General features: G+C 40.3%; 2 protein-coding genes across 3 annotated transcripts; one reads left to right on the top strand and one right to left on the bottom strand.

Moving 5' to 3' along the window:
- Positions 1-1,013: 1,013 nt before the first annotated feature.
- MPHOSPH10 (M-phase phosphoprotein 10) lies at positions 1,014-8,744 on the bottom strand. The gene is made up of 11 exons (XM_051770512.1): positions 8,542-8,744; positions 7,380-8,022; positions 6,419-6,570; positions 5,822-5,993; positions 5,381-5,522; positions 4,901-4,968; positions 3,987-4,124; positions 3,666-3,776; positions 3,320-3,427; positions 2,599-2,829; positions 1,014-1,224 (listed from the first exon to the last, which is right to left on the bottom strand). The coding sequence occupies exons 1-11, from the start codon at positions 8,640-8,642 to the stop codon at positions 1,075-1,077; spliced, it is 2,016 nt and encodes a 671-aa protein (XP_051626472.1). The 5' UTR covers positions 8,643-8,744; the 3' UTR covers positions 1,014-1,074.
- A 1,152-nt stretch (positions 8,745-9,896) lies between these two features.
- Positions 9,897-19,344, top strand: MCEE (methylmalonyl-CoA epimerase). Of its 2 annotated transcripts, none has more exons than XM_051770547.1 (3): positions 9,897-10,046; positions 15,199-15,539; positions 18,663-19,344. In XM_051770547.1, exons 1-3 carry the CDS (start codon positions 9,911-9,913, stop codon positions 18,813-18,815), a joined length of 630 nt encoding a protein of 209 aa, XP_051626507.1. In that variant the 5' UTR covers positions 9,897-9,910; the 3' UTR covers positions 18,816-19,344. The 2 variants fall into 2 exon arrangements, with proteins under 2 accessions (XP_051626507.1, XP_051626509.1); XM_051770549.1 differs by lacking the exon at positions 9,897-10,046 and adding an exon at positions 10,501-10,602.
- Positions 19,345-20,945: the final 1,601 nt, after the last annotated feature.

The following is a 20,945-nucleotide window of genomic DNA, read 5'->3' as shown; positions in this document are numbered from 1 at the left end:
AGCGCCGATGGCGGCCCCGATGGCGGCCCCGATGGCGGCCCCGATGGCGGCCCCGATGGCGGCCCCGATGGCCGCCCCGATGGCCGCCCCGATGGCCGCCCCGATGGCCGCCCCGCGCTCCCGCCACCCACCGACACGGCCCTGCTGACTCTGAACATTTCCTTTGACAACAACGAGGGGAGAATGGTTGAGGTCCACAGGGGCACCGGCTGGAGGCTTCTCTTTTCTTTGTTCAGCCGAGGAAAGAGTAAACAGTGAAATATTTCCATCTTGAGAAATACGGTTAACGTGACTCTGAGAACAGGGCTGGTATGGGAGGATGTTCCTCGGAGCTGTAAAAGGAAAGCACTCAAGAGCCCCATCCCGGTCTGACCAGGCTCTGCTCGGGGGACCCAGCAATGGCACAGGAGGAACGGGCAGGAACTGATGCCCAGGAAGTGCCACCTGGCCACAAGGAAGAACTTTGCTGTGCAGTGACCCAGCACTGAAGAGGCTGCACAGAGAGGGTGTGGAGTCTCCTCATGAAGACATCCCAGAGCCATCTGGACACAATCCGGTGCCATGTGCTCTGGGGTGGCCCTGCCTGAGCTGAGACGTGGGACCAGGTGACTCACTGTGGACCCTTCAACTTGACCCATTATGTGACTCTTAAGTTAAGAGAAGCCATTTCCTAACTCTGAGATACCACAGGCTTAAAAAGCTTTTGTGTCCTGTTTGGTTCTCACTATTAAAGAATATAATTTCTAAGTTAACGACGTGGATACATCTTAAGTTCTTCAATAAGTGCAGTTACTCCTGCAGTAGAGCAGATACAAATCTAGGGGCTACAGATTAAAGAGACTGTACAGTCACAACACATGCCAAATATTTTACATGGTTATATATCTGCTCCTGGCAAGAAGCAGAGTTCTATAGTAGAAAATTAAAGTAAAACCTGCAGGAAAGCATCTTTACATCACCTGAAAAGTTCACAGAATATTTTAAAGATCAGCACAGAATAAAACCTAGTCAAATTCAGCATTGATGAAGAAACATTTTAATATATACAAGATGCAGCATATATAAAAAGGTAAATTACAACTTCAATTTATGAACAGAGAGTGTTTTCTCCTTCTTCTGTTTCTTCTTTAATTTGCTTGCATCTTTGATTTGCATTTTTACTTGATCTTGTAGTTGAGAAAAGAAGGCCTGGGATGATTTCAAGGCCTTGTCTTTACCTTCATCCTGTCAGTGGACAAAAGATCTGTTATAACCAAGAAATGTACAAACAGTGCCAATGTATTACTTACTAGTTACTCACATATAATGGTATTCGACTTAAAAGAAATCAGGTAACTCATTTTCAAAGGTTATTTTCCCCCGCATTTTTATTCCACTCCTGCTATCTAAAGATTACATTCCCTTTCTAAACAGCAATTAGGATGACAGGTAAGAGCAGGCATCAAGAACAAATCCTTGCATGTCATGAACTACAACTGGATATCTGTATTTTGTGTTCTGCTTGCCTTCTGAAAAGGTAAGCACATTTAGAAGTAACCAAGTTGTTTTTCCTGTTAGTTTCTAATACTTGCAAATTTCAGAGATTTTTAACATTTAATTTATAAGGCATCATAGGTGGTGCACAAGTCTACTGTTTTACAGCATGCAAAACAAAATCACTCTGATGAGATTATAGGGAGGGCTCCACAAAAAGGACAAAGTTAACCAGGAACATTCTACTACACCACAGCTTCAGTTACTCAAATCTTAGAAAGAACACAGAAACCTCAATCTCAATTGTGCATTCAAGTAGTCCCACTTAATCAAGTGGAATGGTTCAAATGCAGGAAATAAGGAGCATGTTTTATTTGCAGGAACACCACAAAAAGGAGTACCTCACACAAAATTGTTTCTGCTTTGAGAACATACTTTCACATAAAGTAATTGTATCATAGAGCTTTTTCATAGTTTTGCATATCTAAATATTAAGCTGCTTACAAATTCAAATATATTCCATACTCTGAGTAAGCTTCTAAAGGTTCTAAAGAACCACTTAGGAATGATGTATCATAATTACAGCAGTACCATCTACATAAATATGCATTATTAACAAGGGGGTCACTGCAAAGTGCTACGAGAGCTGTATATTTTCAGGCCTCAATACTGACATCGTGCTGTCAGGATAATTAACAAAATCAGGACTAAAAGGCATTCAACCCTACTTTGCATAAGACAGCTACAACTAGAAAACTGTAGTTCAAAAGAACACAAGGGAAAGAAAGGGGAAGGGGGAATAAAAAATAAACATAAATAATAAAGGAATATGCATCTGCCCTTTCTGTGCCTTCCTCCCTCTTTCTTTGCAGCAGCTACACTTACCCTTTATATTTGCTCACACATAAGGTCACAAGGTTAAGGGGGTAAGCACAGATTCTATCCTTGTGCAAGATTTTTTGAGGGGATGAAGAAAGACTTGTGGCAAGAGGGATGAGAGGGGAACAAACCTTATACTTTGTAATTCTTTAGGATATAGTAACCTTTTTTCTCTCTAGCTAAAACTGTCTATCCTTGGGATCTTAATATTCTGTAGCTGGGAAGCTCCAACTTAGACTGTCTTACCTTGAGCAGAGATGCTTTGCCTTCTTTTGTGAGCTGTTTTAATTTTGCTGCAGCAGCTTTTTTGCTGAGTTTTGTGCTTTGCTCTGGTTTCATCTTTTCAAGAAGCTTCTGGCGTTTCTCCCTCTCCCTTCGCCTCATACGTTTGCGGAGCTTTTTCCTTCTTAGTTCTCGTTTTTTGTCCGTGGGAGTCTTTTCTGCATCTGTTTTTACATCTCCAGCTTTGTTCTTTTCCTAGAGTGAACAAAGATCCCTAGGTCTATAATCTGTCTCATTATTTCAAGTGAGTGCCAGCTCAAGGCAAGGCTGGATTAATGCAAAGGCCAAAAACTGGGAAAAGCTGGGAAATGAGATTTGTACAACTGATCGAGGACATGCTAATTGCTCTTCTCTACTGTCATTTAGCTTTCACCTTCCAAATACCCATACATATGTTGGGAAAACAGTTAGCATCACATAATAGTCAAGATCAAAACCATAGCACAATATTACAGCACCAAATAAAAGGAACTCTTTCCCCACCTTTCAGTTAGCAAAAAAAAAAAAACCACCCCCAAAAACCCCCCAACAACAACCAACACTAAAATGCTAGGCAAGAAGGTCCACAAGATGAAGAACCACCCACCAGGGTGGGAAGGGGCAGAATTCCCACTGATCTGGCAGTAAACATCCTTCTGTAAACAACACAGATCCTCTCTCCATCCTTATGCAGTTTGATCCTTACCTTGATCTCCTCTGGTGCTAAGAGAGCAGCATCACTGACAGCAACAGGGGCCACTTCTTCCATACTTATGGCTGGAAGGTTGGAAACTATTTTAACTTCTGGTACCGGCTGGAAATAAGGAGACACATTCAAGCCTGAGCACAGCAGCTCACACTAACTGAAGGTACCCAGTGTTTGGGTTTGTTTAGAGGCAATCACAGTGCATTTAATGTGAAGTAAGAATGAGCTCAGTAAACATCAATGTTTACTTTACTTTCCATTTCTGAAATATATTTTGAAGATAAAATATATTTATCCTGTTTAAAAAACGGGGGGATACCCAACTTTATGAAACTTACGTACTTACTGGTTTGGGTGTGAAGTGGAAGTTACAGAGTGCATCCAGCTTCAGGAAGAGCGAGTCCATCATTTCCTGAATTTCTTTGTGTTCAGGATTTTCTTCCTCTTCAGTCTTTTGCTGCATTAATAATGCAATGTTACTGCAACACCATTCCTAAAGGTATTTTACTTTAGCAAGACTGATAACAGCACAATGTACAACTAGGAGCCATTTCACTGATGAACACCAAGAGAAAGATGAAAACTCTGTAAGCAGAGTTAGCAGTGTATAAACGAACATTCAAGATTATGTGGTGTGAACCTGAAGGAAAGGCACTGTTTCTGTTACCTGGTGAAGTTTCACGTATTCTTGCTCATAGATTTCAGCAAGACTCAGCTTACTCTTTTCATGATCCAAAGTGATACGTTTCTTGTATTCAAAAGCCTCCTCTTTTGGTTTTTCTTTTGGTACCACATCATCCCACGCCTGAGGAAGTGACAAAGTAATGACCAAATGCAACTATGGTCAAATATCAGGTGGTACAGCTTATTTGGAACATTTTTCAATTACTTATCTGGCACGCTAACTAGTTCATGCATGTGGCTTCCCAGAAAGTTTCACATTTCCATTTGAAAAACAAAAAAAGTAATAAAAGTTATAACTCCAGCTTGTGTCCTTGTTTTTAGTGAATTCTGGCACAACCTGTAACAAATGTGTAATTTTCTTAAGTACTTAAAAACTCTCCCCCATATGTGCCAATTTTTTTTTAATTCAACTAAGTCTCAACAAGCTGTGAGATACAAATTTTTTATCAGTGGCTTTTAAGAAAAATAAAGTAAACAATAAAATTTTTTTATCAGTGGCTTTTAAGAAAAATAAAGTAAACAATAAAATTTTTTTATCAGTGGCTTTTAAGAAAAATGAAGTAAACAACTGAGTTTTGATCAGTATTCAGAATGCTCAGAGCACTACAGATGGCAACAGTCAAAACTTACAGACTGGCATTATATTCCTAATAAACTCCTTACAGTTTTATCTGCAAACACTCATTTTTTGAAGCACACCAAAATCTGGCATATAACAGTGATGTAAAAATAGGGCTTCCTAGAAATCTAAAGACACACTGATCAAGGCAGAAGAATAAAACAGCCAGTTGCAGAAATTCAGATAATTCTACACCTGGAAGGGCTTCATCCTTGGAACGTGCCCTGTGAATGAAATCTATGAACTAAACAGGAAGGAACAAGTCAGGTAATATTGACCTCATCCAATATTCTCTGTTTAATGACATCTTCAAGCTGAAAAGTAGTTTCTTCTGTAATCACAGGTGCTGAAAGGAGAAAGAGAAGAATTTTAATATTACTGTTACTCCAGCAAGAAATACCTTTTGTTCTATAAAGAAAAAGCAACAGAAAAAGAAAGTAAAACCTTTACATAAATGTAATAATTGAAGGTGAAGTAAGTAAACATAAGTAGAAGTCATATTATGTAAGGCTTGTAAATTACTAAATCTGTCACTGAATTAATGAACTTTCAGTTTAATTAAAAATTAACAAAAAAATACTATAGTTTCCTGTAGTTTCCCCCGTGAAAATGCACCACCTCAAAATCCCATGAAGAAGTTTAACTTGGTGTTTTGTTACGCTCCTCTTGAGTCTCAGGTGTTTTCAGCAAGGTCAAAGGGAAGAACACTCAATGTAGTACCCAACATGCTTCCAGGAAAGCCCTCTCCCACTACTCACCCATTCGGACTGCATGGTCAAAGAGCACTGTTTCCTCAAGAAGGCTGTTCTCAGGTCGTTTTTGTCCAGTCACTTCTCCTTTAAGCTGCCAAGGTTTCTCCTCTAACAACTCTTCTTCTAAAGTTTTTATTTTCTTGCTCATCTGAAAAACACAATTTCCTAAGAAGTTTAAAACAGAGCTCACTAATAAATTCAAGGCAAGAAATTAATACTTATTTCAGGTCCTTCTAACCCCTCCTCATATAAAAAAGAGGGAACATATGATTGCATATATATAAGATGTAGATAAGCCCTATTTTTTTTCTTACATTGTAAATACCCTCTCCATACTTGCCAGAACAAATTACACAACCAGTAAGAAAAATATTTGCCATTGTTTTGAAGTATTAGCAAAATGAAAATAAAAATAAAAAACCCCAATGAAAACTGACACACAGTTACCTTCTCCTGCCTCTTCTCAAAAGATGACTTTGTTTCACTGGGCTCAATGCCCTTCTCTAATTGCATTTCAGTCACATCTTCTGTGTCACTGTCATCTGGCAAACTAAAAGTAACTTTTTTAGATGCTTCTTTACTTCTCATATTCTCCACCATTTCATCCATATCCTCAAACCTGTAACAATAAAATTTAAGATCAAATAAAGGTTGAAAAGCCTCCATAATTTTTTACATGAAGATATTTCAGCCCTTAGACGTTCACCTGTTACAACTCACAGTTCAGAAATACAACACGTTTCAAAGATCCCTCCTAAAGCTAGGGGACACTAGGGAAACTTCTAGATAATGAAAATCATTTCCAAAAAATGAAGTTACAGCTCTTAAATGCTTTATGCAAATAAATATCAAGAGACAATACTCCAAAAAAAAAGGTAAACAAACCAATCTGAAACAAAGTGATAATGCAAACCATGCACATACAACAGTTAACTGAGAATAGCAAACCATGAAAGTGAGCCTGGCATTCCCACTGGTTTTTCTGCTTCACCTCAGTGTAAAATTACGAGGACATTTTCAAGTGCAAATAATGCAAATACTTACTCAGACATGCTTTCTTCATTTTGCTCTTCAATAGCACTGTCTGCTTCCTCTTCCTGACCATCTTCAACGTCATTACCTACTAAGTCACCATCATCACCATCAACTGGATCAAAGAAATCTTTGTATGTCATATCTCTAGAACTTTTAGTTGGCTAAAAAGGTGAGAGAGAAAAGGAAAAAACCAAACAACAAATGGCAGCTGTTAAGACTGACAGATATCAAAGGGTATCCTCTCTTCTGAAGCCTTTAGTGCCTGGGGAATGGCACTACTGGTGGAACAGTAATTCAGTTTAGTGAAGCACTGACCTGCGGTGGGGCATCTTAGTAAAACTTATTTCTTTTACAAGTATTTAAAATACCCTACCACTTGAATATATGGAAGTCAAGGAGTGCTAGATTTTGCCAAATACGTGTTGGAAAGCACACAAATTCCCTGGGTACATTTCTTACTTCTAGTAAGAATATCTCTGGTAATATTAAATAACAAAAGATTTATTTTTCAAACAATTACTCATCAGCTTAAGCCACGTCAGAGTTACAAAGCTGTGTCCCTGGAAAAAGCCTTTTGCTCTGCATCAGTCTCCTTTGTGATCTGTACCCGCCAGCTGCCAATGCTGAGTGACAAACCTTTTCATTGTTGAGTCCCAAATTCTGCAAGGTGGTTTATTCCTTGTCACATACTATCTCTTCCTTTACTTAAGCAAAAGACCCAAGACCCATCTAAGGAGCGACTGGAATAACAGAATGCTATATTCTTCCACACTAGGCCATTTTCTTACCAGATATCCATGTTAAATACATTGTTAAAGTAAACCTTCAGAAGGAGTCTATTAGTCACCTCAGCAAACTTAACTAGGTAGTTTCTACTCGGAGTTCAACAGTTTATAGTCACCCTAACAGATATCAGATCTTGATTTAAAAGAAAAGAGATATCAGAAAATTATTTTACTAATATTCTTACTTTGACTTTAGTGTCTTCTGACTCTTCTTCCTCATCATCTGAGATAATGTCTTCAAAATAATTAATATCATTTTCCTCCTCATCATCTTGCTTCTCTGCCTGTTCTAAAAAAGCTTCCATCTCAGCCAGCTTGAAAAACTTGTCATCCACTACAGATTTTCTTCCCACTTTTTTCAATGTGGTTTCCTTGGCCATTTTAGCTTGTTGCTCCAGTGCTTCAATATCAAAGTCAATATCAGAATCCTCATCACTGTATTTCTGCATTATGCTTTCTCTGAGTTTACTTTGCTTTTCTTTAGCTTTAGTTATATCTTTTGTATAAACATCCTTCTGTTCAGCTTCTGCTTCCATTACGTTGTCTTCCAATTCCTCCTCACTGCTGGGCTTTGCATCAGAGCCATCCTCTTCCTGGTCCGAGAGAAGACAAAGATTGTCATCCTTGGCATCCCTGGCAATGGATTTCCTGAAGAAATCGAGAACTGCACTGTTCCGGAGCTCCAGTTGTTGCCAAATCTGTTCCTCATCAAAGTTTTCGATCACCAGCTCCTTTAGAGGACCCCCAGGCACGATGTGGTTTCCTTTATTCAAATCATAGAGAGTCTTTGTCAATGCTCTGAAGTTGGCAGCCAGTCCCTCTTGCACACTAAGAGCAGGGGAAAAAAGAGAATTAAAAGCACAAGTTCGTATTAGTTTTTTACTTTGCAGATTTTACTAGCTCTGATTCGTTTTACGCCTTCCATGAAGTTATCGCATGGTCACATCTGCTTAGGCATTCTGGTGCTACAGAACAGCAGCTCTCAACAACTACTGGGGTGGCTTAACCTTCTACACATCTCCTGGAGTACTGCCACTACACACTCCTAGAAATAAAGACATAATTCCTAATCCTTTCAGCTTCATTACACTTTGTGTATGAAGCAGCAGCTGCACAGAACACTCCACCCTTCTCTAGCTGCATCTTACAATATGTCGATCACATTTAAGCGCTCCAGGAGTAAACAGTACAGCACTAAACACCTCAAACACCCGAGACCCAGACCCTTGGTTTTGAAGCGATGACTGCCTTCCTCCACAGCCTCATCCTCAGCGGTGACTGCCTCCCTCCTCGGCCTTTACACCGGGTTTTTCTCTAGCGCTACCAATGCTTCCCCCCGCCGCGTACCTGAGGAAGCGCTCGGGGCGCGCGGCGGCCGCTCCCGTTACCCTAAGGCCCGTCTGGATGCCCTGGATGCCCGGGATACCCGGGACGGGCCCCGCCGCCATCGCTCCGCCGACACGTGCGGGCCGGCCCCACCCTCCGCGCCACCGCCGGGCGGACCGGACACCTCCCGCGGCCGCCGCCGAGGTTCCGCGCACAGCAGTTCCGCGCACAGCAGTTCCGCGCACAGCAGTTCCGCGCACAGCAGTTCCGGCCGCGGAGCTCCGCCCCGCCCCGCCCCCGGCCGCGGCGGTCCCGCCCCCCGGGCCGGCTCTCGGCGGCGCTCGGGCCGCCCGCGGGGGTTGCGGGTGCGAGGGCGGTCGGTTTCCCCCGTGAAGGGCGCAAGGTTCCCATAGACTGAGATGTTCATCGGCACTGGAAAACCTGTTCTAAATATAGCAAATACAGCCATCCTACTTCACAGTTTGGAGTCTCTGACCCAGATACAACGGCTATTTTGGATGCACATGTTTCCAGCTCATTCTGTGAGCAAAACCCTGATGTTACCTGGCTCATGCTTACAACGAATGCACTCACACCCCTACACCATCAGCACAGCACTGTCAACTGCTCTTCAAGTGCTTTGTTACATCACACAGCTTCCTTAAAGTTTATTTTATAAAGTCAATTTAAGCCCTACACTCCCTTACCCTTGGGGTTGCAGCCACCCGCAGCCCTTGAGCACCTTCAGCAACTGTGACCAACCTTCTAACTCCAGCACTGGTATTGCCTCTGCTGCTTTCGTGTTTCCTTCTTACCAACAGATGAAGTCTGTTCAGTGCAGAGAAGACAATGCCCTGCAATGGCACTTCTGTGTGTCCTCTCACTGTCCCTTTGCACCCTCAACAAACCATCGTGTGGAGCAGGGCCCAGCCAGCAGTGTGACCTGTGCCTGCACTGCTCCGCACATCAGAAACACACCCAACACTTTACAGCCTGGGGTGGAATTTGAAAGTGTCAGATATTGGGACTTTTAAATATCCATTTTGACTGCTGACTTTGATCTGCACTTTAAATTATTCACATATTACCAGGTTTGAAATGGCACAAGCTGTTTGTATATTTGGGATGTATCTCAGCAGCCTGCAGTGTGCTGTACCTGACACAACAGGAATGCAGCATCAGCAGCCAGCCTGCTCACTGTGCTGTATCTCTTTGGCACGGGGCTTTATGGTATCCTGGCCCGTACCAGGAATAGCGTGGCCAGCAGGACTAGAAATGATTCTTGCCCTGTACTCAGCACTGGTGAGGCCACACCCCATCCTGGGGTCAGTTTTGGGCCCTTCAATTCAGGAAGGACATCCAGGTGCTGGAGCATGTCCAGAGAAGGGCAATGCAGCTGGTGAAGGGTCTGGGGCACAACTCTGATGAGGAGCGGCTGAAGGAGCTGGGGAGCTCAGCCTGGAGAAAAGGAGGCTCGGGGGAACTTTATTGCTCTCATCAACTCCCTGACAGGAGAGTGGAGCCAGGTGGGGGTCGGGCTCTGCTCCCAGGGAACATGGGACAGAACAAGACGACAGTCTTAAGCTGTGCCAGGGGAGGTTTAGGTTGGACATTAGGTAGAATTTTTTCTCAGGAAGGGTGATCAGACATTGGAATGGGCTGCCCGGGGAGGTGGTGGAGTCATCTTCCCTGGAGGTGTTTAAGGAAAGAATGGACGTGGCACTGAGTGCCATGGTCTGGCTGACAAGGTGGTGTTCAGTCACAGGTTGGACTCCACGGTCTCAGAAGTCTTTTCCAGCCTCATCGATCCTGTGACCCCGTGTGATTTGGTCAGAAGCGCTCTCTCAGCAGATGTCTCTGGCTATGTTTGGCCCCCTTGGCAGCGCTCCCCCAGCTCCGCGCAGCGCCCAGCGGCGAGCACGGCGCACCCCCGCACGGCGCCCCCCCCCCGCACGGCGCGGGCCCAATGGGCGCCGAGCTGCGGGCGCGGCCCCTCGTCGTGATCCGCCCCCGGCGCCGCGTCCGCACCCGCGGGGCGGGGCGGTCCGGACATGGCGGCGGTGCTGCGGCGCGGGGCGGCCGGTAACGGGCCAGGCGGGACCGGGCCGGGACCGGGACCAGGGCGGGCGGGGCCAGGAACGGGGCGGGCGGTACCGGGGCCGGGGGGAGCGCCGTGCCCGGGGCCGGCAGGGCGATCTCCGTGAGCACCTCCCAGGCCAGACGAAACCACTGCTTTTTCAATAGAAACAAGGTCTCCCGATCCAATTCACGGGCATATTAACAACTGGCATTAGCTGGCTTAGAGTGAATTTGTGCAGCAAACTCCAAACTTGAGGCGCGAGGAGGAGCTTAGCTTTTTTAAGTCGGAGCTTGGCTTTTTTGGAGGTGAAATTCAACTTCATTTCCTGTTCGTTATGATAACCTAGACTGTTTTCTCTCTTACTAATAAGTGAGGGTAGGTTAAACTCACCATACCTAAACCACACTATTTTACTTGGTAGCCACAGACGGCAAGAGAAAAGTGAATGAGAGAATCGGCGCTGTCAGTGATCGATCAGTAGGATATTGGTAAAGAAAACACCTTTGTGTAACTGCACTTCGATGGAAGAAACCAGAGCTCAGTCTTTGTGACCTGTGGAGCCCCTCTGATTCCCAAAAGCCCCCTCCAGCTCCCAGCAGAGCAGCACTATGGATGACCTAACCTTAGTTGGCTGACTGAGTTCCCAAGATGCTCCCGCTGCCTTGAAATTGCTGGGATTTAAGGATGGCCAGACTGTGCCCTTGCTCCATGTGGTCCAGAGGGCTAACAACACACAGCCCCTGCGTGCTTGGCTCCTTGTGGTGAGAGCATCCTCTCCATGCTTGGGAGCTCTTCTCCACCTGAAATGGTTGACAATAGAGCAGTGCCCAGTGATGGGGTTCTCACTGCAACCCACTGTTGTAAAACCTCCCCGCAGAGAACCTGACTCAATTCAGTTGGCTTTGGTTTGTGTTTGATTCCTTAGCCATGTAAGTCAGTGAACAGTGCCCCATGTTAGGAGCACCAAGCCTATGAATCAACATTTGAGGGATGGAGATCTCAGTTTATGGGACTTGTTACTTCATGTTCATCATCTGCTCTGTCACAGAATGTAAGCCTCACCTGGTATAACTACATTTTAACTCTGATGTGCATAATACTAGTAGATCAGTCAACCATGAACAGAATAAAACCCAAATAGACCAATTTAAAAATGTTCTTTAAATGAAGCTGGAAAAGGTTCCATATATTCTGCAGTATCACTGAGGCTAGGAAGCCAGCATTCATCTATAAGAGCAGGGTCAGCTGGATCTTCTCTAAAGGACAAAATAGCAAGTCAAAATCAGATTTGTTTGTCAGTGTTTGAGAAATGAGCTATTAAAAAACCAAAAACAGTAGGGGCAAATGCTGTGTATACCAGGAGAAGCAACTTCACATGTGATTTGGGTCGGCATATGAAGGCTTTTCAGGCAGGACAGATACTTGGATGGATGCTTCAGTCATGTCTGCTGGCTTCACAAGACTCACAGAAAGTAATGTTTTTTAACACTGGAGAAACTTAATAATTACTTGAATAATTCTGTAAGTCAGTGGAGAAATGCTTTTCTGATTGAAGAAATTAGCCACAACAGTTAATAGGACTAGTTCTTTGATATATATAAAAATATAAGTGGTTTTTTCCTGAGACATGGAAGTAATGGGTTTTCAATCTGAAGTTTGCTGAAAAGGTTTTTTTCACTGCAGGGTCATTTTCTGATTATTGGATTAGAAGAAGATTAGAATTTTAAGTAATCTATATAGTTACTAATCTAGATAATGCAAGAAAAATGTGAATGCTTTTTGTTTAGTCTCAGTCAATTCAATTATGGGTTTAAAATTAATGCTCTATCCGCATATGACTAGAGCTAGGGTAAATTCATAAGACTTCATGGAATAAATGTCTATATGAGTGGGTATTTAAGTATTTTTGACTTTACAAGAATCCTAGGAATATACTTCACTTTTTCAATTTATTGTCTTTCCAGGAAACACCACAAAAATCAAATATTTCTTGGGCAGAACCCAACAGAAAGAACATTTTCTGTTGCTATTTTTGCTATTGCTTCAGTAATAGCTGAGTAACAATCTGTCTCTGTCAATTTACTTGAAAATAGAAAAAATACAAATTAAACTATAATAACCATGTAGTCATATGCCCTGAGTGAAGTGCAGCAAGAATTACAGATGGGAGATGTAAAAAAGAATGGGAAAAATCTTAGTATTTCCTATTAGTAAAGATTGCTTGGAAAAAACCCTGGTCTGTTCATATTTGGAAGAAAGAATAAAACAATAAAAGGCTCTGGGAAACATAACAAATGGTATAGTAAGGGATCCTTCTGTTTCAAAGGATTTTTCTCATTTGGAGAATACTGCCCTTCTCCAAGTGGAAGAATTTCTCTTCAGCAAGAATTGAATCAGGTCTTTAAAAGTTACTGTAGGAAACTGAGCTGCTTCAGTAGAAGCTTAGGTGGATACAAAAGACTGTTGGGGTTTTTTTTTGCTTTTTTTTAACACATTATTTACTCTGTTGATCTGGTCAAACTCTAGTTAATTATCCATGTTTCTAATCATGTCACCTAGACACTGTATGTTTCTTATCTTGTACATTATAGGCATTGCACAGTATTGCTTCCTCAGGGAACTGCTTTGATCACCCCTCATCCAGATGCATTTAGATGGAAAGTCTATCTACAAAATAGTTTCAGCATAGACATCTCAAACCCAAGAATTTTTCTGTGTAGAGGTTGCTAGGGGATTTTTTGAACACATTATAAAAAGTTGAAAAGTAGTTGCTGTACTATACCAGTATGAGAGCCTAAAGGTAACAAGTGAAGAAGAATTGTCCAGAACTCCTGGCTGTGACGAAGGAGATGACAGGATGGACTTTGTGAAAGTCTGGCAAGAAATAGTCCAGGGCAGTGACCTGCAGAACTGGACAAGTTTCTGGAAATACTTTAATGTAGGATGTTGATTCTGAATAGACTTACTTTAGTGATACTAAGTGCTTGGTAACATGTACTTTGCATGTTGTAATTCTAAGTGTCAAATGCACACAAACATTTCTTCTTCCTTCACAGCACAATGCTCAGAAAGGCTTAAAGGATTACATCAGTTGTCTTTGGGAAGAAAAATTAACTGATGGCTGTAGAGTCTTGAATTCCCATGGAATGGTAGTTCTAAGTTTCATACAGTGAAGATAAACTGATTTATTACAGCTACTACTGCCCTCCCAGAGTACCAGGAGTCAGGGCAGGCTGTCCTCGGTTATTGCAGGGCATCCAGAATTTCAGGGCAGGCTTGGCACAATCTCTTAGCAAAGTAGCACATTTGTGAATTTAAAGCTAAGAATGCCTCAAAGACTTCCAAAATGCTGCAGTGCCTCTGGCTTGGCCTGGAGGCATTGGGGACTCTGACTTGGCCTAAAGCAAACTGGCATGGAATTGAAGTGTGGCTTTTGTGAATATATCCTTTCATCTTATTCGAATTCTGGTGCTGGAAAAAACGGATACGATCACAATTCCTCCCCACCCTCTCCAGATTCTAGTACTCTGACAGATTAATCTTTAATGTAATTTGTTTGTAAGTATCCTTGTTTCGTATGTTGGGGGTTTTTTTTGTGATTTTTTTAATAAAACAAGCAACCCTATAACTACTTGTAACCAACGCAGCAATGTGACACAGGGCAAAGATCAGCATTGCCTTGTCAGAGCAGTCTTTGAAGAGTTCTGGAGATAGAATCTAAGCCCTTTTTCATGACACTGTGCTTCTCCATGACTTCTCCATCTTTTCTCTACTTGTTGGCCCTAACCTTTGTGTCATGTGGTCATCCAGTATTCTTTTATAATTAACTTTTCATTTATGATGAGCCAGATCATATTCTTTTTCTTCAGTAAGTCACACTGAAATTAGTGGCACCAGTTAAATTAAGCAAACTATTATGATTTTGGCCTTTAAAGATAATCTAAATTATTATTGGTCCATTGGACACGATATTGTGCAAAGTACTTAGAAATGAAACATTTCTAAGCATCTTAAAATAGATCAGTAAAACAAAGTATAAGACCTGTATGGCATGTGAAAAGTAAGAAGGGCAAGTGACTTAATAACTGAAGAAAGATAAAAAATCAAACTCAGGAGATTTTAGGATTCCTTAAGCCTCAGATGTAACATGACATTTAATTCCTTGCTGGAGTTAGTCCTGACAGCTGAGAGCTAAAGTCTTTTATCTTTTGGATCTTGCAGTATCAGTTCTATCCGAGGTTTCATCTGGGTTTTCTTGTTGGTTTGCTATAACTGAAGATGTATAGCCATATCCTAATTTCTCTTATTTTGTAAGAAGCTCTGAAAGATTCAGAATGTGCTGTTGAGCACATTATACAGTTGACTGTTACATTTGGTCATGTATTCCTCTTTTTAACAGGCATATGTAAGGATTTACACTAGATTTTAGTCTGGTTTGGGGTTTTGGTTTTTTTTATACTTCTGCATATTTACTTAGTCTCTGAAAAAAATGTTCACTGAGCTAAATGACATTGCTGTCCTGTAGCCCTTAAAGGGGAAGGAGCAGGTATTGATACCTTCTCAAAAGCATTGTCTGAGTGCTATTCACTCTTTTTCAGGGCTTCTTACCAGATTGCAGACATCAGCTCCCACAGTAAGAACTCTGTCATCATCAAAGTCCTTTTCACAGAACATTCCAAGCTGTTTGTGGAAACTGGGCCAACTTAACCATGTGGCCATTGCAGTGCCTGATCTGGAGAAGGCTCAGTCCTTGTACAGAGATGTGTTGGGAGCCCAGGTGAGCAAGACTGTTGCTCTTCCTGAACATGGTGTGTACACTGTTTTTGTGGAGCTGGGAAATACCAAGCTGGAACTTCTACATCCTTTAGGAGAGAAAAGTCCCATTGCAAGTTTTCTGCAAAAAAACAAGACTGGAGGAATGCATCATATCTGCATTGAGGTATTTTAACACAATATATTACATAATGAGATATATTAAAGTGTGCTTATTTTTTCACAGGTTTGACCTGTGTCAAGAACAACTATATAAGGCTGTCATAACTGTGAGAATTTTTATTTTGTAAGAAGTCTTAAACATGCCTTTTTTTTCAGTTTTGGAAATCACAGTTCAGTGTCATGAGCTAATGATCATTTTTTCCTCTTGTGTGCTATAAAGACTAAATTGGGGAAGGAAGGGTTAAGTAGCCACTATGGAAGGTGGACACCCCCAAGGACTTCTGAACAGGGTTGGATAGGTGTCAACTTCCTGACATAGAAGGACATACAGTGGGAAGAGTTGTAGGTTTAAGCTAAGGCATAACTTAGATTTTAGAAAGTTTCTTCCTGTTTGATATTTAGTTGATAATTATATACAGAAGTCAAAAGAGCTTGTCAGTTGTGTTTACCAAACAGAGTAAAGCCTCCAATTTTATGCTGCTGCCTACCTATATGTTTTAAATATTTTACAGAGCTGAGTCTTGCAAACTATTATTTCCAGCTGTAATTATGCAAAGTGTAATATTAAAAAGTAATGGGATTACTGATGTGAGTAAAAATTGTTTTCACAATACATCTATAAAGACCAGTGTTTGCAGTTGTGTGCTCTCATTGAGAACTGAGAAATTTTGCATACACATAGACATTGCAACTTTTCTTGCATTGAGTTTGCTTAATTGCCCATGATCAAGAAAATTAATTCTGTTTAAATTGACCCTAATTGTTAGGAAATGGGAATGTAGAAGAAAGAAGCAATTTGCAGTAAGAATGAAAAAAACCTCCAGCCCTCTGTAAGACCAGTGGTTCTCACTTACAGGTACAAGAGAAAGAAATTGTAGGCATTTCTCAGCAAAAAGAGCTCAAAGCTCCCAAGGGTTTCAAGTATATGTAATACTGTTTAAGAAGTTTTAAATACATGTTAGCAGCTGAAATTGTTCTATGTAGATCTCCATTTTGTATGAGATATGATCTTGTTGCAGATGAACCAGATGGTTGTCAAGGGAAGTCATTTACTTCTCGATTTGATTATGAAAATTGAGAAGAATGGGACAAAAAAGTAATTTATGTGTTACCTGTACTGGAAACTTTAGAAGAAGCCACTGAGGCATTTAACATCAAGTGTGGCAGCCCTCTCAAGAAGCACCTAGCACCCATTTCAAACAGTGACAAGCGACACAACCAGCCTCAGAGGAGACAGGAGACAATAAGCATTGCAAACACAGCTTGCTACATTTACAGTTTTCCTTTTTTTTTTTTTCCTTTTGACAAAATAACTGGAAAGGCATTATGTTGGACAATGTAGAATCTTCTGTTAAAAAAGAAAATTTATAACTCTGTACAGTAGGTCAAGCAAGCCAGGAATCATAATCTAACAGATAGTTTCAATGAATCGGGTAAACTAGTGCAATCAGATTTTCTGAAATGAAGTCTTGTGACTCATTAATATAAGCTCTACACAAAAATAATAATAATGTTTAAAAATTAAGAAATTAAGAAAAAGATTGTCCTAAGTCAGTCATGTTTGTCTCCAGATAAAAATAAATGGAAAATTACAGACTAATTTATGCAGAGGAAAAAGCTATCCATCGTTAAACTGGTATTTAAGTGGGACTGAAAAACAAATCTGGTCCCTACCATTGTCAGTCATAAAGATGTTAACCTCCCTCCTCCAATTTCCCATTCTCAGAATGGAAAATCTTACCATTTCAAAGGTAAGTAGTCTTACAAGTTAAGCAGAAATGGTTTTAATAAAAACTATTAAAGAATGTCAGTGTCAATTGATTGTTCATTTGAAATTTAAAAAAATATTTTGTAGAAATATCGTTCTGTGAACAGTTTTATTGCAAAAAGCTGAATTGAAAAAATCCTTTCCATACTGAAGAGGAAACCTAACAAGTTTATCAAAACACTCTTAATTTCTTCCATCTTGTACAAAGGAAAATTTAGATAGATGTTTTGATAGGGAACTTGTTTCATACAAGATAAATACTTTAGGAAGAAATTAAATTACTCCTGACCAGTCATAATTGAATTGAATACCTGCAGTGAAAAGTATGCTGGACACTTAGTAGAGTAAGACAGCCATTTTCTCTTTGCTTTTAGCAGACTGGTAGTTATGTGTGGGAAGAACTGAAGTGAGTGTAGAATATACGTGAACAAAACTGCTGCAAATGAGTAGGAATTAGGTGATGCCTGTTGCTCTGAATTAAAGCCAGGTATTTCCTTCTTCCCTGCAACGGCATCGTGAGAGTTTATTCGCCATATTATGTCCAGACACTCCAGTCTTGAAAAATAGCAATGCTGTTATTTTAATTCTAGGTCTTTATTGATTATTGATTATTGGATTTGCTATAATTTAAAAAAATGAATGCCTTTAAGGTTTCAGAAAATTCAAATTTCATGACATCAGACTTCAGATCACACTACGCAGCGTAGGCATGTTTTTGTTAATTATGTATTTCTGTAGGAAACTGTACTGAAATATTAATGGCTACTATTATAGCTAAGTTCAATAGAAAGACCAGGTCCTATTCTGGGTATATTTGTGATATTTCCAAGCTTTTTTCCTTAGGAAATTTTATGAACCTTAACCTACTCAGAAGGAGGATATATAAATCTAAAAGGGCCTTTCCTTTTCCGTTCTGCCCATTGCTCTGCCTTTTCACCAGCATCTAACGAGTCAGTGTTCTGCCATCAATTAGAAAGGGAGGCATTTTTCTTTCGTTACGGATAGTTTGAAAGCAATATGATCTTCCTAGTAATAGTAATGCAGAGTTTAGGTTATTTATGGAATCCTTATAAAGTAACAACATAAAAAAAATCAATGGGCTTTGTGCATGAGTGATTTTAGTTTATTAATGTCTTAAATATAACAATCTATTTAAACAATATTTTGTAAAATGTTCAAATAACTTCTGTATTATTTTTATTTTTAAGACTAGATGTTTTAAATGGTTTTATAATTTAATTTATTTTCAGAATTATATTAGAATTTAGAAATAACATTTTAGTAAGGGATTCCTAAAGCATGAAGTCTGCATAATACAGTGTCATATGTTAATTTGTGTGAACTGTATTTTTTTATAAGGTTGATGACATTAAAGCGGCTATGACAGAACTGAAGAAAAAACAGATACGAATATTGAGTGAAGAGCCAAAAATAGGTGCACATGGCAAACCTGTGATTTTTCTTCACCCTAAAGATTGCCATGGAGTCCTTGTGGAACTTGAGCAAGCTTGAGCTGTAATATTCATAAATAAAACAATGGAATAGTTGTGAAGTTCCTGAGCTGGTGCTGGGAATGTTGATGTGGTGTTTAGTCTTTACAAGTTCATTGTAGTTCCCACAGATTTAAGTACAGCTTTTGAGTACTGAAATAGTGCTACAGGTTTAGGGTAATTTTCTTTTTTTTTGTAGCTGATCTGATTTTCAGAATTAATATCTTGACATTTCTTGAATTCTCTGTGATTCGAAAGACAAATACATGAGCCAAGTTACAAATGTACCATAGAAATTTATGTTTTGTTGCCTGTGCAGCGTGATTTTACCTCTGTAACCACAGAAACTGTACAGTTTCTAGGTCAACTCACATTATTTTGTTCTACATTTCACAGCAGAGACCCACTTCTCAGTGACAACAATATAGCTTAGACATTCTCTTTAGAAATGAAGGAAAAATGAACCTTGTATTTTCTGTTTTCGCCATTCACCATCTGTGCTTCACACTGATTGATTGGTTCATGAATAAAAAAATCCGTCTGTTATTGTATGGGTGCCTGCAATCAGTAAATAAGTTTTTCTTGGCATAACAATTACTGCCTAGGAAGTTACCATGCATAAATCATCATTTAGTTGTTTTATGAACTCTGTGGATATGCAGGCAATGCCAGAAGAGTACCTGAAAAATCATTTACCTGACATATATCTCAAACTGTAATGTACTTGTCACATTTTAGTTTTTTCAGTTACTGATTTTTTTTTAAGCTTTATCCATAGAAGGGTATGTGGGAGAGACATGAAAAAGCAGTGATTAATCTTTTCACTTACTTTACAAATAAGGTTTTCCTGTGCAAGAGCACTTAGAAGATCAGTGGAAAACACACGCCACCTAAGTCTTGGTTCTGTAGAGTGTCTTGAACATTAGAGCATCCAGCGTGCTTGTGTCACAGGCTGCAGGCACAGTTGGTTGACTTCTTTATGGACAGACTTCACTTTATTGGTGTACATTACCCAAGCAGTCTTTGTCCTGATACTTTCTTTTATAGGTTTGTTTTGACATGTCAACTGTAGAAATCAAAGACTTGCGGTTTCTCTCTCTCTCTCTCTAGTTTTCTTAATCCTTAAAAAGTCATAATTTTCCCTAGCTAAGTTACAATCTGAATTTTATATTTTCCTACATGTTTGCATGTACAGTGAAAAGCTCCAGCTCGATATGAAGTAAGTTCATGTTAGTCTAGGAGAGTTTTTACTTAATGGAATGGAATTATTTGTGATGTGTGTCATGTTTGCTGCAACAAAATACAAGTATAATGTTGACCTGAGATTTAAACAGGGCTTTAAAGACACTGATGCTTCCTCATGAATCTTACTTCTGAAAAAATCTCTACAAAGCCATGCTTTTTTTTTTTAATGAAACAATTTTGTACTCAAAGTAAATATTCCTTCTGTCATATTTTAAGAAAAACACAGCCTTCCACAGGGTTCCTGTGTTTCATCAAATCACTATTTAGAGGGTAGTTTGTGATCTAAATTCTAAATTGTTTGAATTTAGAAATCCTAAGACTCGTGATGGAAATGCAGAATGATTTAATATTCCTGAAATATGATTCTGCCATTCTAGGAGATATTCTATGAGCAAAGTCTTTCCATTCTCTTGAAGACAGGGAGGCATCTTTTCTGCAAAACTGGCACAGGAATGCCAAGACTAGAAGCCTCAGTGGTTACATGTCAAGGTAATTGAACAGAAGTCTTTGAATCTAATGCCCTTAGTTTGGTGCAACAGAAAACAGGGCAGTGCTCCTTTGGTTCATTCTCCATTTCTTTGTCCTATCTGAAGGAGATGGACTTTTGTATATGACATCTATCAACAGACTCAGAGTAGGAGCTTGATGTAGTACTAGGGAACGGAGATTTTGAGTAAACAGCACCTACTCCACTTGCCTGATTGTGCTCCCTGTCTTATTAGCAGAGAGAGGCTTGTCATGCTTTTTAGCTGGAAAGCAACAGTTTCCCTGGCTGACTGCTCTGTGGGTGCCTAGCTCTACCTCAGCTGACATATTCTGTTCATCCTAACTAAGTCATGCTTCTGTCTCACAATTTATACATTTCATCTGACTCCTCCCAAGGTGGAAGTCAAGATATTAGCGAAAA

The sequence above is a fragment of the Manacus candei genome, unplaced genomic scaffold, assembly GCF_025592945.1.
Source record: "Manacus candei isolate 608988 ecotype Guabito, Panama unplaced genomic scaffold, ASM2559294v1 h1tg000119l, whole genome shotgun sequence".
Lineage (NCBI taxonomy): Eukaryota > Metazoa > Chordata > Aves > Passeriformes > Pipridae > Manacus > Manacus candei.
The sequence above is the reverse complement of the archived record's forward strand: the minus strand, read 5'-3'. Positions and strand labels throughout refer to the sequence as shown.

What these genes read in the sequence shown, in the direction of transcription:
- MPHOSPH10 (XM_051770512.1), bottom strand. Translation starts at nt 8,642, where the DNA reads ATGGCGGCGGGGCCCGTCCCGGGTATCCCGGGCATCCAGGGCATCCAG. An exon ending in AATACGTGAAACTTCACCAG is followed by an intron (nt 3,777 to 3,986) that starts GTAACAGAAACA and finishes TTATTAATGCAG; the next exon opens with CAAAAGACTGAAGAGGAAGA. An exon ending in TAGCACCAGAGGAGATCAAG is followed by an intron (nt 2,830 to 3,319) that starts GTAAGGATCAAA and finishes TGTTCACTCTAG; the next exon opens with GAAAAGAACAAAGCTGGAGA.
- MCEE (XM_051770547.1), top strand. Translation starts at nt 9,911, where the DNA reads ATGCAGCTGGTGAAGGGTCTGGGGCACAACTCTGATGAGGAGCGGCTG. An exon ending in TGACAGGAGAGTGGAGCCAG is followed by an intron (nt 10,047 to 15,198) that starts GTGGGGGTCGGG and finishes ACTCTTTTTCAG; the next exon opens with GGCTTCTTACCAGATTGCAG. An exon ending in TGCATCATATCTGCATTGAG is followed by an intron (nt 15,540 to 18,662) that starts GTATTTTAACAC and finishes TTTTTTTATAAG; the next exon opens with GTTGATGACATTAAAGCGGC.